General features: G+C 36.5%; 1 protein-coding gene across 1 annotated transcript in view; it reads left to right on the plus strand.

Moving 5' to 3' along the window:
• The window catches only part of RNFT2 (ring finger protein, transmembrane 2), a 27,106-nt gene extending 12,250 nt beyond the window's left edge, over positions 1–14,856 (plus strand). Inside the window, exons 6-10 of the mRNA XM_072415939.1 lie at positions 146–299; positions 10,474–10,623; positions 11,592–11,657; positions 12,583–12,684; positions 13,306–14,856. Coding sequence (XP_072272040.1) covers positions 146–299; positions 10,474–10,623; positions 11,592–11,657; positions 12,583–12,684; positions 13,306–13,440 — 607 coding nt within the window. The 3' untranslated portion in view covers positions 13,441–14,856. The remainder of the gene's footprint in view (positions 1–145; positions 300–10,473; positions 10,624–11,591; positions 11,658–12,582; positions 12,685–13,305) is intronic.
• Positions 14,857–15,326: the final 470 nt, after the last annotated feature.

Raw genomic sequence — 15,326 nt, forward strand, 5'->3', positions numbered from 1 at the left:
TATAGCTAACACTCCTTATGTAACCCAAGTGTAAAAATAAGTCATTTTACAATATGTTTCTACCTTGTAGGTCTAATCTGTTCATAAGAACTTTTGTTGTATTCTCTGTACTGAGCATTAATTGTTTTTGCATTTTTTTTAACAGCCTAATCTTTCTGAAACCCAATTTGGAGGGATTGGATTTCTTTGAGCTTATGTGGATAGTTGGCATCTCAGACTTTGTTCTAAAATATATAACGGTGTCCTTAAAGTGTCTGATCCTTGCTCTTCCTCGGATTGTCATAGCGGTAAAATCCAAGGTAAATTTATACCGTAATGATATGTTCTGTGTACATGACTTGTCTACACATGCTATGTGTCACTTATGGGTAATGTTTCCCACTACCAATGGTTCTCAGACCATTTATGTGGGGTAGGATATTCTTTTTAAAGTTTTAACCCTTTTCCAATGTGATTTGCGTTCCATTTTATGGCTTACTGCTTAGCTCTGTCCTGGCTATGAGACCCAGCCTCCAATAGGCATTGGGGACCCATCAGCATTGTTCCTGCTCGTGTGATCACTATCCCAGCTATGAAATAATGTTCACATGGCTTTGTTCATAAACAGTTGTCAGGAAGTATAGGCTTCTTTGTGCACTCATTGTGATTACATTTGAACTTGTGTTGGTGCCTTAAAGAAAACCTGTGATTTGCCCATGAAGATCTTCCTAATGTCACCTTTCCTTTTCCCTTGCTATCCTATTTAAATGACAAAGTGTCATTTAAATGTCTCACTCCCCATACTCTTAAATGACAACACTGGTGCCTAATGATTTACCCAACAATGTCATATTATGAGAGGAAGAAGTCATCAGACTTGTGTAAGCTTTAACTGGACTTGCTCTAATCATAAGAACTTGGAGCTTACACAGGGATTCCTTTCTTTACTCCTAAAAAAAGAAGTAGTGTAGTATAGAGCCAGGATACAGAGCAAGCTGCTGGCTACTTAGTAAGTACAGTGGACATTCAAAAATCCGGCCTTCAATAATACGAATCCTTCAGTTTTCCTGCATGGATTTCGGGAGCACATTTTGCAAATTTATACTGTTTTTTGGAGGCGCTGTTTATGTTCTGATGGTGCTGTACTCCAGAATCAGCTGTTAGGTCCTGCTTTTCCTCCATAAAATGAAGGTGTTCCTGCTGCTAAGCATGCTTTTACTGTCAGTCATGAAGATGATCATCCTGACAGCCTATCTGCTATTTAGCTTCTTTTCGAGTGTACAGTAATGATGAAAATTCTGAGGCACTATTTTTTTTAGTTGAACTAAAATTCCGCAAAAATTGTTTAATTTAGTTGGTGAATTTAATTTGCTTTTCTTTTAATGTCATTTGGTTTAGTGTTATTTCATTGTAATATATATAGCATATATAACCTTCCAAAATCTGGAATTTTCGAAAATCGGGCACACCTCAGGTCTGGAGGTTGCCAGATTTTTGAACCTTTACTGTATTTTATTTTTATACCCGACCATAGCTGTAATGTGTAAATCTATGTACTCCCTTTTGTTAGTATTCTGGTCTTTTACACACTGTTAGTAAATTAAAAATCAAAGATGGTTCACTGCTACCAAAGAAGTTTTTTCCCAATAACTCCTTTGGCAAATCTGTGAGGTGCTTTTTTGATTCTGGCCAGGGTTGCTTACAAATTAGCAACTTGGCAGCATTTCTGATTTTAACTTAGTTGTGGAGTTTTCAAAATCTTTTAATTCATCATGTTTGGTCTGCCTGTTACCTTCTTAAATGTTACAGTTTTAGCATAACAAATATGTTTTATTTGAATATACATGGTATATTATATAAACATTGAATAATGGTGTGCTCCATGAAAGAACTAGAACTTGTAAATAGGACTAGCCCCTGTGAAGTTTGCTAAGGTAGGTTCTGATTGGTTCAGTATTCCCAGCTTATCATTGGCAGAATATTGCCACCGGCAGATCAATTAACTGTGGCTCACAAAGAATACAACACAAGCAGCTCTTCATTTGTCCCTGGCCCTGCTCCAAACTATGACACCCCCCACCCTTCTTCTCCTTTGCATCTTTTTATATTTTTTTTTATTTTCAGGGGGTGGGGGTGGGGGGTCGGGGACAAAATTAATATGCTGTAGCTGAACAGACAGGAATGATCCCTCCTGAGATAAATTGCTTAATCGGAAAAGGTTGAGAGTTTCTCCACCACCCCCCTCCACCAGCTCTACCTACAAATGGGAGCAGTCATTAATCCTTGTCATCTTGCTTGTGGATGATAGGAAAGAAAGGCACCCCAGATTTCCACTAAGGCTTTGTCTCACATGACAGATTTGTCTTTTAAAGATGAAATCTGCACAGGACTGAGCTACTACTGTGGGAGGTATTATTAACTCTCAGAAGTTCAGTATTGTTTGATGAATATGCTGATGCTGCATAAGGCAGAGGTGTTTTTTTAAGACCTAAACAGAATTTGTAAAACTTCAGTAAGCTGACTGTAAATTCTTACTGGATGTAAACATTTGCATGTGTCTCTTGTGCAGAGTAGACAGCTGCTACAACCGCTCATCATCATGTTGTATCATCTCTGGAGGCAATATAGACAATAAATGATTTATCATTGCAAGTTTGTCAGCATTGTGTGATGATTGTCTGTGAGTGGAGGCATACAACCTTAGAGGATACCCTGGACTACCCAGAGAATAATCATGTAATAAATTCAACCTGGCCAACAGATTTTTTTCTTAGGACATAGACATACAAGTTTATATGATAAATGGTCTATGTTCTGTATTGTCAAAACATTTATTGAGTGAAAATATCTGAATTGTATGTGATATCTATGGACAACTTAGCATTCATATCCCTTGACAAAAAATGTATGGTCCTATAGGCATTGGCTGTACTGTACCTCTTTTGACCTCATGCCTCTTACAGGCACAGATAACTGTACATATCTACATTTTGGTCCTTTCTTATGAAGATCTCTATTAAAGTCCTGATTGATTATCTTTTGCTGCACTCAGATCTTGAACTTGATGAATTTACCCTTGAATTTATTAGGACATAGCATTGTACCTAACGTCATGCAGAGACTGATGATCTGATATAACCCATAGGAACTAGTGACTATCTTTTAGCAGTCTAGTCTTGCTAATGATAGATCATGTTGTTTTCATTGCCCTGGACATTTTTGTTCTTTTTTCAGTGTTTTGTAGCATACACCTACTTTTTTACTTTTTTATGTGTTCTTTTGCTTTTGAGTAAATTAATTTGCACTATGCTTGTATCTGTGTGTGCTGATCTGTACTGTACTGTGCCGTGATGTTAGAACTTTAAGAATAAGGAAGTATCGCAGTATGGAAAGATCAGGGGATTGGAGGGAAGAAAATGTAATTGTTTGGAATACACTAACCCCATTACAACGTATGTAGTTTTTCAGGTGTAAAGTTTATGAACAAGCAAACATTTCCTCCTCTGCAACCCACAGTTGTTTAGGAAATCTCTTGTGTGGGGCTGATATTTATTCATTTTTACCTTCAGACTGACATTCTTACAGAAAAACTTGTAATACTAGTCTACTAACTGGATAGGTGGCACAGAGTTAATTAAATCCAATGCAATAATTTAGTTTTGACAATTTAACATAAATAATAACTGCACGAGTTCTGATTTATTTAGAGGCGTAGACAATGAGTCTGTAGCTGTTGTAATGAAGAGTATTTATGTAGTAGATATATATTTTATTTGTGTCTCAAAGCATCATGGGAAATTATAGCTATATAGCATGACATTCAGTTTCTCTATGATCAACTACAGTTTGGAATAGGCATTTACATCTCTTTATACAGTTTTGACCCATGTAACAGCCTGACGTTCAGCAGTTAGTCAGCGGGTAACCAAGCCATCTTTGGACCAGTTTTCTGAATCAAGCCTGTGTTTCCTGGAAATCTGCAACATAGTGCTTCATGCTGAATACTTTTTTTTCTCTTACAAGTTCCAAATTTTTTGTTGTATCCTTTTGTTCGCTCTTTAGGCCAATTTCAAATGACATCCTTATCTGCAGCTGGTAACCCACACGCGGACACGGATCTTTTCAGCTGGCCGTGGTCTGTAGGGCTCAATGCCTCAGCTCATTGGAACACAGAGGGCATATTCACACCAGGAGAAAATGGCTCATTGAATTACTAAGTAGACAATTTAGTAGCAAAATAATAGAGGTATATCCATTTTAGCCACACAAGCACATCTGGTCGGCACTCGATCACAATACCAACTTATTGGGTGCCACTAGCCGAGAGCCCTGTACAGTCACAGATGCTGTTTGATGATTAAAGGTTGAAAGCTTCCAGGTTTCTGCATGGAGATTCTAGTGTCCCTTTAGCCAGCATTTTGATTAATAAGTAGTCTTCCGCGGAGCTGCCAGCTGACCATGTTTTGTTTACACAGCAATTGTTTCCTCTGGTACATCTTGATTTGCTCTAATGGGAAGGATGATGATCACTTAGTCTTTTGGAATACATTTCTAGTTTTTTACACTGGTGACAGATGACTTGCAAAGTCATTCTCTCTGGTTTGCAATTAGTAAAACCTAATAGCCCAGATTCAATTTTAGAGAGCAGGAAAGAGTAACAGCTAATTTGGAACACCCAAAGAAAGTAACATTTATTAAAGTTTACTGTGCACAGATGAAGCAAAACTTAAATAATCATTTTCTGAACCCAAACATCCTATGCCCTCTTTTTTCTTAGAAGTTCATTACTTACGACTTAAAGTACATAGTTTGTAGCTTTTTTTTTTAATTCCAATCTCTCAAACTTTTAACGTTATACAGATGCTTTGGTAACTGCTGATACTCATAATGAAATGTTTGCTATGCTAAGTTAAAGTACAAGTAAACTCTATAATAGCATATCTTATTGGCTTTAAAATCTAATGTCATTTAAAAGCCTTTTTTTTTAAGTCTGTTAGATCTGCAGCTTTTATCTTAATAATTATGTGGTGATCCTTGTGGTTTAGGCACGTCCTGATTGGGATCCTAGGTTGAGACCTTCTCACACTGTTTACTTATGGAAACTACAAGTGACCCTATCAGGAATCCTGAAATTTGTAATGTTGTGAAGTCTCCAAAATGTTGCCATTGTCTGTACCATTGAAAACAGTCAAAAGTCAGGTCCTGTATTTCTGTTGTGTCCAGTTACTTCATTGATATTACTTTTGTAAATGTGTCTCTGTGTTATACAGTTGGTGACTGAATAAAAACTGGAAAATGCCTCCCGTTTCTGGGCTGGGTTTTATGTTAATAAGAATGGTAGAAAATGTGCTTTAGCCCCATTAACACCCAAGAGCTGCTGGAATTATTGCATTGTACAGGGAAAAACAAATCTAAAAAACACCCCACATCTTATAAACATGAGAAGATGGGAGGTCAAACAATGCAGTTGCTCAAACAATTCCTGTCCTGTTGTGGAAATGCTGCTCCTTAATGCACACAGTACAGTAAGTGAGCACCACCACCCTAGGACTGGAAATGTTTTTATTGCCAGAATCACCAGATGAAGAAAAAATGAATAAAGCCTTGAATGAAAAAAACAAATGCATCATCCACATCTAAATGCTGGCAAGCTGCAATATATTTCTTTTTCTTTGGTTAGATACACATTAGGTGTATGTGTTTGTTTCCCAGTGCTTCAATGTCTTCATTCCTTCACTTTCACTAGTTGCTCTTTTCATTTTGGAATTTTTATCTGCACATTTTTCTTATTTGCACAAATCCAGTAATTCTGTAGCAGCATAAATGGCTTACCAATTAGACAACTAGCATTAGCGTTTTAAGCATTCACCATTATGCAGTCCTTCTAGTACAGTTTTAGTGCATTTTGACGTGGTGTGGTTTTAAAGTCTTACCCCTATGTACATTTTCATAGATAATTAATATGACTGCTCAGTGAAAAGAGCCTCTAAAATGTATCTAATATATCCTTGCATTATTAAAAAGAGAAGTAAACTTTGTTTTGACCATTTGCAGCATTTTGTTTCTCTCTGCACATTATGACATTATGGTTAAAAGCTTTCATTGAAAGTAAAGCATTATGCATTTTCCATCATTGTTCCATCCCTGTACTGGAAGTGATCACATGATAACTAGTTAGGTAATAGTAAACAAAAAACAACCTTTACAAGTTGTTGCTTCTTTTTACATAATTTATACTACATTTTAAAATTTTGTTGTATAGGTTCTTTCTAATTAGGGTTCTTTTAAATGAAAATGCAAAGAATCATGTACAACAAAAATTATACAATAAATATTGATTTTTACAGGAAAAAGCTGCTGCAGTAAGTCCAACAGAGGGAGAGTGTGAGTCGAGATTGGTTTCTATATGGAGCAAATTACCTAATGCTGCAGCTCTGAGATAGCAACCAAAGTGCTCAGTGGATTGGTGCCTTGCAAACGTCTACCCTTTAACTTTAGTCACGGATATGATTGATGTGACTTGGGATTAGTATACTACTGGCAGTGCAGTATTACAAACGGTTACAATCTCTAATGCATTTACATTTTCTTTAGACTTTACGTTATATCTGCCCTTTCCATCTTTCATAATCTTACTGGATCCTGGATTCCCTATTTGCTTTGAGTGGCTCCTATCAATATGTAACATCTCATAATGTATTTAATGTTTATTTATATTCAGTCATTAGGCACAGTTGAGCTGTTTTGTTTGGATATGTAACTTTGAAAACTGGTATCTTAAAGAACACGTCTGTAAGCATTGTTGGTATCCAGCCTGTGACATCATTTTGGAAGGCTGCACCTTTTATTTCTGTGAAACTAATCCCGTACAGATTTCCAACAATGAAAATCTGTCGGCCTGAATATGTCTGTTTTTTTTCTGTTCTGCTAATTGGCTACCCAGGCACAGTTTGCAATCTCAGTGGTGTAATGTGTGTATACTGTTCAGTCAGTATGTCACAGTTATGGAGGTGGAGACAAGTATTTTTTTTAGTGACTTAGTCACTTTAAAATGTAAAGCTTAAAACAGGTTTAAAGTTTGGTTATCCACAGGCATAGATACCTGCAACAACTTACAGTGTCTCCTCTTTGCCAAAAAGTCAGAAAGCTTAGATTTAGAATTTTGTCTGCTCCCTTCATATTTTCCTATTGGCCAGTCGCTATGATGGGCTGCCTTACTGGCCAGTTGGAATGTGCAGGATGCATCGGAGTAGATCTAGTTTGTAATCTACTACAAAGTGGTGAAGCCTGTTCATCAGAATAGACCAATATTTCTCAAAGTAGTGACACTGTAACTTGGCTCAGGTTTGTGTTTCTATCTTGGCATGCTATAAATTTGCCGGAGTTCTGTACAGCCCCAGTCACCTCTGCATGCAAAGTACAGGATTTTCATTGGTGGTTACATCTATTTCATTTCTACAACGCGTCTCTCCTTGGCCAATCACAAAGTGCTTTGTATTATGTGAACACCGTATGGAATACAAGGTGTTCTGTGATTTATTTAAGGAAAGAAGCTGTTGGAAGTAAAGGGGAAGCTTACTATTTGGACCATGTCATTTTTACTACATGGACTTTTCCTTGGCCCTTTACAGAAGTAGCTTTTATGTGCATGAATTGATAAAACATTAAAAAAAAAATCATGGTTTTCTATATTAAACTTCCCCTTGTTGCTCTGGACTAAAACACTATCGTGATACATTTTTTAACATGCCAAAATATTTATAATTGTATTTACTTCTGTGATTTTACACAAACCTTTTATACTACAAAGCAAAGAATGTAATTTTGTTACTGTACTACCCTACTCTTTTATTACAAAATGCCTCTTGTGGTTAAATGAGTCTAACACATCGCTGCACCTTTTTTTATATTTTATTTTTTTAGCTTTAAACCTTTTACAGATCCACTTGTATCCCATAACTATGCACTGTTTGGGGCTGGGGAATATGAAATCAAAGCATTCAACTTTTAAATTAAATATATTTAAAAATATAAAGAAATAAAAATATATTTTGTTTTGTAAGTGTGCCTTAAAGTCTATTGGTTTATTACAATGTTTAAACCTTGAGATTTTTAATTTCATTGTGTATTGCCTAAACAACATTATTTGCAGCCCATTTCTTTTTTTTTTTTTTTTTTATTCAACTTAGAAAGGTATTAGCAGTAGCAGTCAGTGTGAATATAATCATAATTGTAATGTTATTGTTGTTTTCATCTTGCACCTGTGGGGTACAGTGTAAATGAAAACAATGGTAGAGAGGTGCTGTAAGCAGATGAAAATGTGCCTTCGCTGTCAGCCCACTGGAGGGCTATGAGATCATAAGAATGCCAAAGCTCTGAGCAATGAGACTTATTCCTAGCAGCGGGACTGTAAAACATAAGACATGCAGTATGATCTCACCTTCCTCCCTCCCTCAGCCTCTAAACACAGACGCAAACACACACACTCTCCTCCTCTTACAAAGACCTCTGGGGATTCAGCGGACAGAGAAGGCTATAATCCACATCTGAGTCGTTAATCAGTGTAGCACACTCTCTGGTCTTTTCATCTGCAACACAGCAGTGTCTGCAATACTCTACACAATGTGATAGCACATGTTCCTGTACCAGAAAGATTGAGGTATATCTGGTGCCAGTTTCCTAAGATCTTAATGAGCTGTTGCCGGCATGCAAACTAGGCACACATGCTCTTCAGTAATTGGTGCCATCATTAGTTAACAAGCAAGATAAACCAGTATTAGGACACGTCCTGTAGTCCTATGAAACAAAAACTAAAAAAAGTGTATTGATGCCCATGTGAATTGGAGTGTTTGGTAGCTCCTTTTCATTTTTCTGACTTCCCCAATATTTATATTCCCATTCCATATGTTTTGGAGGCATGGTATGTCTCTGCTGGTTGACCTGATATATACACAGTTGGAAATAACAAAGCATCACCTCATCCTAGTCCTACCTGCTATCACTTGAGCAATTCTTCTTCATCACTTTCATTTCTTTTGCTAAAGTATGATTTGTTTAAACATGATTTAACTCTTAAATGGGTACAGTATTTGAACAGCTGGCCATTGTTATATGGCAGTGATCATTTGTTGGTAGCATGATTGTCTATTTCTAGTTTCCTGCATTCCAGTGGCAGTTTATAACTTATCACACTTATGATGACATGCAACTGTCATATACTTACATACTGTATTACACCTGTGGGTACACTGTAGTAGCAAACAGAGCACCTTAGGAGCCCCAGTCCCTTGGATGTAGGATTGTAAAGCCAAGTTCACACCTTTGGTGAAGTTGCAGTGAATTTACACCTTCCTCACGCCATGAACCACTGCCTCTTGTGAAATGATACATGGTAGCCCCCAGCCCCATAGGTAATGAATAGGAGCAGCAGTAAGCAGTACTAATACTGCTCACTGCTACCACCTGTGAACTGTGTTCTGCCATGTGAGTGTATAGTTTATACATAGTACAATAATAATGTCCAGCAATTCAAATACTACAGCTCATACAAACAGACAAATATTTTGATTTTATTTGAGATTGGACCAGAGACAAGACACTAGGGTGAGGAGCCTGCTCCTGTGAACTTACAATATGCAGGGTACTATAGTTCCGGGACCATTTACTACCAACACAGCAGCTCTTGGTACAGGGCAAGGTGAGTGTGAAATAGGATGAGAAATCTTAGTTATTTATCGACCGGAAAAGCCAAAGATACAGACAGGTAAAGTAGTATGCAACCTCAACTGTTTAACCCACTGCTTCTTCTTGTGCTTTCCTTGGTCAATGAGTAAGCCCATCAAAAATTCATAAGGTAGAAGGGTAAACTGGCACATTTAGCTTTTATGAACGCTTCATATGATTTTAGCTGCCTAAGTGGGCTGGGTATTTTGATGGTTCTAAAATTTGATTTTTTTCAAGAAAAAGTGAACCTATTTGAACTCATCCTTTTGGTAGGCAAATAATGTGTGTTTAACTTAATAAATCAAAGACCAAGGTCTGCCTAAATTTGAGACTCAAAAGTCTTGTATTCCATGAGGCAATTTAACATTTATTATTTAATAAATAGGTAAGAACTCCAGGTAAAAACTATAGATTTAAGTGCACATATATTGTAATCTGTTAAATAGAGGTATTGAACAAATAACAGTTTAAACAAACCCTACCCACCCCTTCTCATTAACCGAAACTGCAGTTTAATTTTGGTAAACCTATTGAACGTGTTTATTGTCTGTCACTAACTGCACTGTGGAGCCCATTTGTGTTCTGTTGCCAGATTTCTATACTCCTATTATCGTTAGCAAACTGTAGATTAAATGTTCTGAACCTATGAGTGTTGTAATGTCTCATTACTTATTCTCAATAGATTCATAACACCACATGAAGTAATAAAAGCCTCTGTGTTTCAGTCTGCCTAGTCTCTGTGGCATTAGGTGTTTAACTGTGTCTCTACAGGGCAAATTTTACCTGCTGATTGAAGAGCTGAGCCAGCTGGTCCGTTCCCTGGTGCCCATCCAGCTGTGGTATAAATATATCATAGGAGATGATCCTTCAAGCACCTACTTCTTAGGAAGCATCCTTATAATCCTATACAGTCTCTGTAAGGTGAGCTGCACTCTTTTTAGTTCATGGTGATAAAAGTGTTCCAAATGCTCCTTATCCAAGAGAGTACAGCTTGTGTGTTCTTATTATAAATTTATAATAAATTCAAAATAGCTTGCAGACATAGCTGAGGGTTGTGTGAGGTCTGGATAAGCTGCCGTGTTGTTGCTGACAGATCCTACACTGTGAATGTACATAATAATAAAAAAAGAACCCGGTCCTCACTCTGTCTACCGGATAGAGAGGTAAGGTTATAGCACTGATGACCAGCAACCAATGGAGAAAAACTGTAATTTATTTTTGTGTGGACATCCTCATAAAATGTATATATAGTTAAAACATTTGTAGTTTTTCAAAGAATAGGAAAGGGTTGAAATCCAGTCATTTTTTTTTTTTTCGGTTGTCCTATTGGGGAGAGTTACATTTATTTCATGTCCCAAACATGCAGCAGAAAAAAGGAGGAGGAAGAATTGGCTTCCCAGACAGTGGTCCCAAGAACATGTGACTTCATTGAAGGAAATTTCCCCACTGGTGACTAATGTTAAATATTGAATTTCCCATCATCTATAGGTTAACTCCACCTGGCAGGGACATTAACTGCAATAAAGACTTTCCTCACCTTATTCAAATCTGGAAAAAAACTTCAAAAACATTACACTTCGACAGAGATTTTGAAACTCTTTTCCAAATATTGTAATCCAAAAATGATCACATTTAATAGTTTTGAAAAGAAATACCTTACCTGCCAAAAGATTGGTCTTTCTTTCAATCTAGCTATAAGATCCAAATCTATTTAACAATGTCTGAATTTTAGCATTGATGTTTTAATTGTTCATATCAGTTACAACAATCTGAGGCAATCTGTTCTATTGGTTGGTATTATACCAGGATGTTATGATAAACAAGTATACACAAGCATCCACAAGATAAAATTACATGTGAGTAATCAATTCTTTTTTTTTTTTTTTCAGTCCTTTGACATCTGTGGAAGAATTGGAGGTTTGAGGAAAGCATTGAGAATACTGTGTCATCCACAGGTACTTTATTCAATGTATTCTTTCTCCAGAATCACAACAAACACTGCAGAGTTTTGGTTCAGTCAGTTTCTAACGGATCAGAAACATTTGCTGGTTGTTTACATTTGAGGGACGGCAGCTTGCCAATATAAATTCTGGAAGAAAAAAGCTAAGCTTTGTTGTGAATTTTAAAGCTGAACTAAACCAAGCAGGTCCAATATTGCAGAAGGTACAAGTGGTGTCTTTTCTACAATAAAATAACTTTACCTGCCTGGTCACATTTTTTTCAAATATACTTGCCTGTCCCCATCTCATCATAGGCCCTGCCATCTTCTCCCTTTTGTTTCTTATTTCGATGTTCACCCATCTTGATTGCTGGGCCTGGGTGAAGAAACTCTTACCCAGGCATGCAAATGTTCATTTAGACCTAGCAGCTGCAAGGAAAGCCGGGTATCCTGGCTTCCTATGCTGAGCTTCACATACACAGCTCAGCAATTTTGACAGTTTAGGAGAGAGATCAGTCAGGTAAATATTTTTTATCACTTGGCCCTTTCTGTAATAAAACCCTGCCTGATTGCAAACTTTAAATACACTTTAAAAATGCATTTCTTTAAATGCATAGATCGAGAGGTAAATGAGGTGTGTGTCTAAATTGCAGCTTGACATACTGAGTCCTGAAAACAGGTTCTTACAACATGGCTTAAGAAAACAAAATTCTTGTGAAAAGTAGTCTAAATCATCATCTGGTGACTTGATAAAAGACTACTTCATTTATACCTGTAATATTTTATACTTACCTGTATTGCATCTCAATATGGTTTTGGCATGACTACTCAGTCTACATAATGCCTCATTTCTGATATGCTTACTATCTTATCACTCTCTTTTATATTGTAACTTGCAATAAAGTATGTTTTGATGTATTTTCCACAATCTTTCTTTACAGAAGTATGGTGTTCGTGCCAGCAGCCAGCAATGCAGTGAAGCTGGGGATATATGTGCAATATGCCAGGCAGATTTCAAAGATCCAATAATCCTAATATGCCAGGTAATATAATCTGTTTTGTTTATAAGATGGTTATTCAAATAAAACCTTTTTATTCCCGCTGTGTATTTATTACAAATAAGTCATTAAAAGGGGTTTTAGATAAAGCTAACATACCTACATTTCTCCTGATATTTGTCTTCTATAGGCCAATTCACAGCAACATCCAAGTGAAGAGAGGGAGGGTCAGCAATTGCAGCCATTTGGGGCTCTTTTAATGGGTTGTCAGTCTAAAACAATGAACATGGATGCTGTAAGGTAGAACACACGATTGCTGATACAAAATATGAAGACTAAACAATATCACAAATATGCATATGGTGTAATTTTTGAAAAAAATGTAACTGCTAGTGCTTTCGGGATTAAGCCTGCAGATTGCCTTTAGATGTTGTCTTATTATCCCATAACTCAGTATACATTATAATCACAACCTCAATATAGGCACTCAGCTGTCATAGTATTACCTAACCTAATATATGCCCATTCTATTACCACCTTAAGTGAGAATAGCTACCACAAGTGTTATGCTCAATTCTTTGGAAAATTATTAGGATTATTATATTAAGATTTTAGTTTTAGGAGCATTGAATCAATCATTATTAAATGAGTCCTTTTTTTTTTCAGCATGTGTTCTGTGAGGAGTGCCTGTGCCTTTGGTTTGATAGAGAGAGAACTTGTCCACTTTGCCGTTCTGTAGCAGTGGAAACACTTCGCTTGTGGAAAGATGGTTCCACCTCTGCTCATTTCCAGGTCTACTAACACAAAGCTATGACAATGTAAAGGTGAAACTGGTTGTAGAAATGCACTACTGGGAATTCAAAACAATGCCCCAGTTTATAGCAGACCTAAGCATATTAAAGTACTCTGCAAGTGAACTGAGCTGTCTGCTTTGCCTTTTGATATTTCATGGGTATATAGTGCACAAAACCCAAACCCAATTGTTATCTAAAGCTCATGATAAAGCACTGAATATGTTACATTGCTTCTTGTTAGTACTTTTTTTATCAAACCTGAAAACAAATTGCAGACTAGATTCAGCATTATCTAATAAGCCGTGGAAATATAGTTTATTATATACATTAGGGGGTTATGTTAACAGATCTTTTTTTCTGCATTAAACGTGTGTTTAGAACACATGTGGCTTACAGGTCATCAAAATCACAATGACTTCAATTAAGCAGTAAATAGTGTTGTGTTGAGTTTCATTGAACACTACATGTCCTGTAGAGGTGAATTAAACTACAGGCACGTAAAACGTAGCATTTTTTTGCCATAGCCATACTCACAACTCACTCTTGGACTGCCATTTATTGGACAGATATTAAAAAAATGCAGTTATATATTTCAAATCTATAAAATATGCAATCAATATATATAATTTAAATTTGATTTATTTCAGTCTCTTAGAAAGGGAGAAGAAAAACAGTTCATAAGGCACTGACAAGGAATATACTGAGAGGGAAACAGAGCAAAGATACAAACTAATAATTCATGAGTCGGGCAGGAAGGCAGCATTGCTATTTTACTTAGGTGCACCTAGGTCAGCTCACCAGGCTGGCTGTGCTGTTTGTTAGGGCTGTGTAAATCTCATTGCTGGATAAACAAAATAATTTGTGTTTCAACTGTGTATTTAGTTCTGTGCTGGCCTGATGAAATTTTAAGTTATGGCTTTATTTTCAGGTAGAGACAGGTGACCATTCTACTGAGTAATTTTCATTTAAAGAACAGATTAAAATAGAAATTCCCCAGTCTCCCTTCATAGCCCCAGCCTTTTCTAAGCTTTAAAACCCAAACACCCAGGTATCAGCTTACTTCTTTTCAATTGCATCGCCTTCCTCCATGTTTACAGACTGCAGTACTCTTGTCCTGCCTTGCCACACCAATGCAGTAACTTCTCATAGAGTACTATTAGAATGAGGTTCTATTATTACTGTGTAGGCACAGGCAATATGGGAAATGTATCTGTAAAAAACTTTATCTTAAAATAGATTGGGGGCTAGGAAGGTTTTTTTTGCCATTTGTCCTGCCTGCAGTGGTCACATAATATATTTAGGAAATAACTTTAAATTTTAACTCTGAGGCTTAAAACTCTGAACTTAAAAACCTCAGATAAGCTATTTATTATTTTTGGTATGTTAATTTTATTTGAAAATAAAGATGTTTCATAGACTTTAATATTGACTTTTGACTTTTTTGTAAGTGTGTTTAGTGATTCCTAATAATTAGGAATCAGAAACAAGTATATTTAGAAGAATTGTCATTTTTACTGGACATAATACTGAAAGAGGAACAGAAGTATGAAAACATTGTCATCAAACATCATCCTTATACTTCTTAAGTAGTCATTGACCTTGAACAGGTATACAGGTTTGTAAATTCTTATTCTAATTGTCTTAGTATGTTTAAATGAAAAATAAACTCAACATGGTTTCCCTAAATTGCTGCTCCAAGTTTCCTTCTGTTCTGCTCGCATCAAATTCCAGTGTATTGCTATTTGATGATCAAGATGGCTTCAGAGTTGAGATTTGCTGTTTATCCCTTGAGCAGAGAGCATTTAGGCTTTTCATTATATAACCACAACTGATATAATATTAAAGACCGTAAGAGAGAACAGTAGGAATACTGGTCACATTACGGATATCATT

This window comes from Pyxicephalus adspersus, chromosome 6 (assembly GCF_032062135.1).
Source record: "Pyxicephalus adspersus chromosome 6, UCB_Pads_2.0, whole genome shotgun sequence".
Lineage (NCBI taxonomy): Eukaryota > Metazoa > Chordata > Amphibia > Anura > Pyxicephalidae > Pyxicephalus > Pyxicephalus adspersus.